General features: G+C 37.5%; 1 protein-coding gene across 7 annotated transcripts in view; it reads left to right on the forward strand.

Annotated features, from left to right (window-relative positions):
• Positions 1-7,159, forward strand: part of KCNIP4 (potassium voltage-gated channel interacting protein 4) — a 1,015,463-nt gene that overhangs the window by 987,144 nt on the left and 21,160 nt on the right. For all 7 annotated transcript variants that reach the window (XM_033106241.1, XM_033106239.1, XM_033106238.1 and 4 more), the window contains one exon: positions 5,501-5,571. In XM_033106241.1, coding sequence (XP_032962132.1) covers positions 5,501-5,571 — 71 coding nt within the window. The remainder of the gene's footprint in view (positions 1-5,500; positions 5,572-7,159) is intronic.

The raw sequence follows: 7,159 nt of genomic DNA on the forward strand, positions 1-7,159 counted from the left end.
TCCAAAGGAGCAGAGGTTTTTGTCTGCTTTGTTCACTGCTGTATCCACACGTCATAAAACAGTGACTGACAAGTAGTAGCACTCGATAAGTATTCGCTGGATAAATGAGTGAATGCATGAACGAATGAATGGCTTCCACCTCACCTGGTGGCTAAAATAATACCATGGAATAATATCTGTAAAAGTCATTTTGAAAACATACAACACCTAAATATTAGTTGTTTTATACAAAAATTAGTTTCTCTTTTGGTTATCAGTCCATTTGGTATTAGATGTTTCAGTGGCCTGAAAACAATTTTGTGCATGGGTTGTCAAAATAGAAAATTTCATTTAAGATGGCCTTTTAAAAACTGTTAGTTAGAATTCAATTCTGAGAAAACACAGGGTGACCCCTTATAACACAAATTTGGACACAGCATGGGTGACAACTCGTCTACCGTATCTCATTACTAACGGCCCACAGACAAGTATTGGTCCTAGGGCCCGATGCCAGATTGTAATGGATCCAGTGTCTGCATTAATAAAGAATTTAGAATATCATTTAACTCATACATTTCTAAATTATTAAAAACCATGGACTTTTTAAAGAGAATTCATGTTTACTAGATATTTAATTGTCTGCCAACATATTGATAGGCATTAATGTCAAAGCACCTAGCACAAATGGAAATCTTTAAGTCATTTTTTTATTATCTCAAATGAAAGTTATTACATACTACAAATTAGATACAGTTCCACATTAAAAACTTACCTTTATTTGAAAAATCACATTTCGGCATTTGAGAACATCTACTTAAGTACAATCCTTCGCCCAGGATTCTTGTTACAAGATCCAAAGGGATTTGAAGAAAAATTACTTCTGCACTCTTAAAAATTCTTTGACTATTCATGTTAATTGAACGCATAAATCTAAAAGTACCAGGTATAAATGAAAGAAATGAAATATTGTAAAAAATGACGACTTGTAATTTTAAAAATTAATGTCATGCATGCAAATTATATTTTGCAATGCTGCTAGAAAGGGGGAAATGATCTAAGGAAGAACAGCACCTCCAATGGCAAGCAAAGTCATGTAATAGCCATCCTCATGCTTCTATGAAGTCACTTATTTAGGTTGATGATCTTAACGGAACAGGTTTCTCTCATTATGAGCAGTAAGAATGATGGCTCCATAAATCACCATGTCTCACCATTTCCTCCAGGAAAATGCTTGGCCTCATCTGCAGAACCTCCTGCAATTTGTATTGTGTCAGGCTCTTTGTTTTCTGTATTGTTTAGCAAGATGGTTTACCAAGCACAACTTGTTTGGTGTTCTGGATGTCAACAAAACTGGGTTGAACAGAAGCTTCTTCTTTATAAGGGATAAAGTCTACCTACTATAAAACAGGCCGAGAGGACATGGTTTATTGGTGCCCTCACCTGTGTTGTTACAGAAATACTTTTTCAACTCCACGTACAGTAGAAGCTTCAGTATGGAAGCTCTTAGCTCACTAAGCATTTTTAAAGCTCATAAAAATGGCAATTTCCTGGGCTACTCCTGCTCATATTGTAAGAATTTTGCACTTACTCTCACTGGATCAAGAGCAATTAAAGGAATGAATGAATGAGCTCCAGTCAAAAGGTTCTAAGTCAACAAATGTTCACCGAGCAGCCATGGTGTTCAGAGCACTTGATGCAATTATATGGGTTCCACGAACCTAAAGATTTTTTTAAATTTTTCAAACAATTCCACCACTGAATATGTAGGACAATATTTGTGAGAATTTTCAGGGTGATTTATAAAGGACTTATTGGACAGAAACTACTATTCATGTATATGAGCCTACCTTATGTATATGATGGTAACAGTGCCATGAATTGTATATTCAACTGCTTTAAGCTAATTCTATAACTTGTGCTTGAATTCAGATAGGAGGAGGGATTTATGATGGGAAGAAAGAAATCAACCAGATTGATTTCAATGTACAGATCTGAAACATGAGTATCAATTACTCTGACATGTGTGCATACCAATGGTATCTTCAATGAAGGGGTTAATTGGTATCATCACTGGGGTCTGGAAGCAGCTGGGGAAGGACACTGGACTAAGTCATATGTCCTGAGTTTGTGGATGAACTATGCCACGAGCAGGGCATGTGACTCAGACAGTTACGTCTCTTGGCCTCAGGCTTTTCCCTATAAAATGTGGAACAGCATTTTTACAACAGCTACACATGTGGAACACAGGAATTCTCAGTTTTCTTTCTCCTCTAACATGCTTTATTTCTAACAGATGGTGTTGGAATGTCTTGATTTCATTACTAACTCCACCATAAACTTAGGCGACCTTAGCTAAGCCGCTACGAGTACCTGCAGTAATTTTCCACTGCTGTTAAACAAAGATAAATAGTTAAGTGATAGCCAAGATCACATCCTAACCTAAAAAGCCAGAAATTGTTTCCCCCAACTGTAAAATTTCAACTACACAAGTAAAATCATAAGAAACTGAAGCTACCTCAGCATATCAAACTCTGTAATTATTTTCATTTTACGTAAGGAAATGTGAAGAAAAAAGACCACCATGTCATCTGAGCAGAGAAGAGATCATTGATATCCCTGTTGAGCCCTCAGCTGTACTGAACTCTAGAATCCAGGGAGCCAGTGCAGTGAGTCATCCTTGTTGCAAATATTTCCTGAGTATCTAAGAACGCCATCAGATGAACCCAAAACACAGAAGCTTTTGTACAGTTTCCCTTTTCTTCATGCGTCCACCTCTGTGTCCAGCCTGATCCTTCCAGTGCCTTCGTTCCTTCCTGTTGCTCGATCCAAGCTAGTAGCATCCCTCCTCTTCTTTAAAAACTTTCACTGTCTCCAAATGCTCGCCAGAAGATATCCAAACTGCATCAGAAAACTCAATGTTTTTAATGACAATTCTACTAGTCTATTGAGCATGAAGTTGCATCAAATTAGAACTCTAATCACTTGAACATACAATACAGAGTTCACACACACGCACACACACACAAAACAACAACAACAAAAACCTTTTCAGGTGAAAATATATCTGTAAAAAAAATGATCACATGTCTTTAAGGTAGTTGAAAGAAGAGTGGCTTGTCTATGAAAGGAGAATAATAGCTAATATTTATTGAACACTTCATTTAATATGTGCCTAGGACTGTTCTAACCACGTTGCATATAGTATCTCATTTAATCTTTTCACGTTGACTCTATGAAGTACATATCATTTTGTAGATGAGGAAACTGAGTCACAGAGAGGTGGAACAACTTGCTCCTGGTCATCCAGTTAATATTTGGTGGAGCTGAAATTCAAGTTCAGGCAGTCTGACTTCACTACACTATTACCAACCACTCTCTGCACAGTATACCGAGGCTGGAAAACTGAACTTCCAGGAGAATTGACAAGATACAGTTAGAGGAACAAGAAGTCCTCTGTACCACGTTAGGGCAAACATTGGGAGTGTATGTCCCATGTGTCAACTTATAAAGCTGGAGCAACTCCATTTGAGAAGCACGGTAATTATTTCATGCCCTCGTTATCTTGTTTTTCTAAATATTAAAGAATTCTCAACAATGTTTGTTCTGAGCCATTATTCATGGTAAATTCTGTTTGCTAAGGTAAAGGTATTCACCTTGATTATATAAATAGAGTAACATGAGACCTGCTTAATGAAGCTCATTATAAAATATGCAAAATCTCTTTTTCTGCCCCCCTGAAAATAGTTTAACATACCACTTGTCAGCTCATATCTCCACAGGGCACTAAATAGTTCAAGAACTCTGTGTAAGAGTACTGTTGAGAGCAAAACAACTTTGTGAATAAAAAGAGGTTGCCATTTCCTGGTACCGCTATAGTGCAACTTCCGAACAATTGCACTAAGTTGATTGGCTTGAGTCCCTGATCCCTTATTCAAGGATTCCTTCCTGCAATCCATCGATACTCGATGTACACCCACTCTAGATGGGACTTTACATATTATTTAGAACTATGGTGCCTGTTTAGTTGATTGAAAACAGGGTTAATAATTATGTCTAATAACATGTGGTTTCTCATATCATATTTAAAGATAAGAGGTGAAAGAAAATGCCACCATCCTTTTGGGAAACTGAGTGTACAGCCTACCTCATAAAATATATGGCCTTCACTAGCATTAACCACTGGGGTAAAGCATTCAGGAAAAACGATGCATAAGTAAGTCATGGACCCTTGAGAGCTAGGAGGGAAGTTTGTATGACCTCTGACCGTCCTATTTGGGTGGACAGTTCTCTACTCCTGCTACTCTGACTTAGTTTTTTGACAACCTTTAGAAAGCAATTCATAAACTCAAAGGTGAATCGAAGTTTTGTTAAAATCCCAATAAAAACAAAGGTTAAGAGTTATAAAATAAAAATGGATTTTAAACAAAAGATAAAAGCCTAGAGCCAATGAGCTAAAAGGTTACATTTTTTTAACTATAAAAAAGGTTAAGATACAAGACTAACACCCATGAGATGAAACATTTAAAATAATCAGGTAGATTTGATCAAGGCTCAAGCACAAAAGCACTTAAAAATGAAAACTGCACTAAGAAAAGAAAATAATAAGAAAAAGTATATGTTTTTAAAATGAAAAAGCAGAAAGTGTGGAGGTTAGGGAGACAAAGGAGAAAAAGGAAGAGGAAGGAAGACAACATTAGAGGGAAAAAACCTACTAGACGCAAACTAAGGTGAAGTATTGGATTTCAGAACACTTCAGTGTCATCAGCACCATGATGCCTGGGGACAGAGAAAAGTCCAAAGCTGCCCACCATTATTCCTAGGCCTTGAATCTGACCCAGGACCCAGGCAGAGCAGGGGCTCCCTGCTGCTTGTAACCAAGAATCTCTAGGACCACCCTTCCAACATGGCCACAGAAACTCTCCACATCACTGCTGTCTCCACTTCATCAGGCAACTTCCCTGGCTGTGAGCCAGCCTGTTTTTTCAATCAGAGACCTAAGTTATGTCCCATTCTATTCCTTATTGACTGTGTGGCTTTGGCAAGTTTCTCAACCTCTCTGAGTCCTGATACCTTATCTAACTTGTAAAAATGACGAATAACACATATAATAGCAATTCATCTGTGTCTCATTCGTAGGATTTTTATCACTTTACTTCTACAGACAGTCCCCACCGAGCACTAAGCAATTTCCAGATGTGTCTCAATCCTCACACCCCTCTATGGTACGGTACTCATCCCAGTGACAGTAACATCCCCCCACACTCCCGTGTGTTCAGAGCATTTCCCGCGAGAAACTTCGAGAATGTCTGTCATCTGTGGCCTCTACATAGGTAGCTCACCCTTATGAAATCTCAAATTGCAATCCTCTACTGAAAGAAAGTGGACAGCTGGAAAGAAAGCATAAGTTAAAGGAGACAGAGTAAATTTTCCTGAGTGGAAGGAGGCTTGGACATACTATAGATATTTTTTATGTAGGATATTGAAACACTGACTTAATGATATTCCCTTTTCAACATTTCAGACTCTACAACATATGCACATTTTCTGTTCAATGCATTTGATACGGACCACAATGGAGCTGTGAGTTTTGAGGTAAGTCTTAGACGTTTGTTGTTGTTGTTTTTTTAATGTGATCTGACTTTAGACACTGAAAGGGAATCAGTGTTTTTAGTTAGAAAATTTGAGTTTGATGGTTTAATTTTTTTTTTCCTTTTGAGTGTTGTATTCTTTTTTGTTTGTTTTTTTGTTTTGTTTTGTTTTCTTGTGGTAAGCACACTCACCATGAGATCTACCCTTTTAACAAATTTTTGAGAGTGCAGTACATTATTGCTGACTGCCGGTACCATGTTGTACAGCAGGTCTCCAGGCCTTAGCCATGTTGCTTAACTGAAACTATGTCCGTTGATTAATAACTCCCCATTTCCGCCTCCCGTAGCCCCTGGCAACCACCATTCCACTCTTTGATTCTATGAATTTGACTGTTTGGAATACATCATATAAGAGGAACGATGCAATATTTATCTTTCTATGGTGGCTCACCTCAGTTAGCATGATGCCCTCAAGGTTCATCCACGTGGTACCGTGTTGCAGTATGCCCTGTGTCTTCTTAAGGCTGAATAGGATTCCACTGCATGTGTACTCCACATTTTCTTTATCCATTCATCCATCTATGGGCATGTAGGTTGTTTCACATCTTGACTACCGTGAATAGAGCTGCAATGAACATGAGAATGCTAATATGCCTTCGAGGTCCTGATTTCAAATCTTTTGGATTTCAAATCTTAGGACATAGGATTGCTAGATCATGTGGTAATTCTATTCTTAATTTTTTGAGGACCCTCCATACTATTTTCCATAGTGGCTGCACCATGTTGCCTTCCTACAAACAGTACGCACGTGTTCTCATTCCTCCAGGTCCTCGTCAAAATGTATCATCTTTCAGTTTTTGTTTTTGTTTTATGATAGCCATCCTGATAAGTGTGAGATGATGTCTTATTGTGGTTTTGATTTGCATTTCGCTGATGATTACTGACACTGAACATTTTTTCACATATCTATTGGCCATTTGTATATCTTCTCCAGAGAAATGTCTATTCACACCCTCAGACCATTTTTTAAATTGGGTTATTAGATTTATTTACTTTTACTATTGAGTTATAGGAGTTTCTTATATATTTTGGAGATAACCCCTTATCGGATATATGGTTTCCAAATATTATTTCCCATTCCACTGGTTGATTTTTCACTTTGTTGATTGTCTCCTTTGCTGCACAGAAGCTTTTTAGTTTAATGTTATGCAACTTGTTTATTTATTTATTTATTGTTGCCTGTGCTTTTGGTGTCATATTCATGAAATCATTGCCAAGACCAATGTCATCAAGTTTTCCCTCTATGTTTACTTCTAAGAGTTTTATGGTTTCAGATCTTAATCTATTTTTGAATGATAACTGTGGATAGTGGTAAGGATCTGATTTCATTCTTTTGGGTGTGGATATCCAGTGGATGACATATCTGTTGAAGAGACTATCCTTTCACTTTCCATTGTGTATTCTTGGCACCCTTGTCAAAGTTCAGTTGACTGGATATGCATGGATATATTTCTGTGTTCCCTATTCTGTTTCATTGGTCTATATCTGTCTTTATGCTAGTACTATACTACTATGTTGATTACTATAGCATT

Source organism: Rhinolophus ferrumequinum, chromosome 5 (assembly GCF_004115265.2).
Source record: "Rhinolophus ferrumequinum isolate MPI-CBG mRhiFer1 chromosome 5, mRhiFer1_v1.p, whole genome shotgun sequence".
NCBI classification, from domain to species: domain Eukaryota; kingdom Metazoa; phylum Chordata; class Mammalia; order Chiroptera; family Rhinolophidae; genus Rhinolophus; species Rhinolophus ferrumequinum.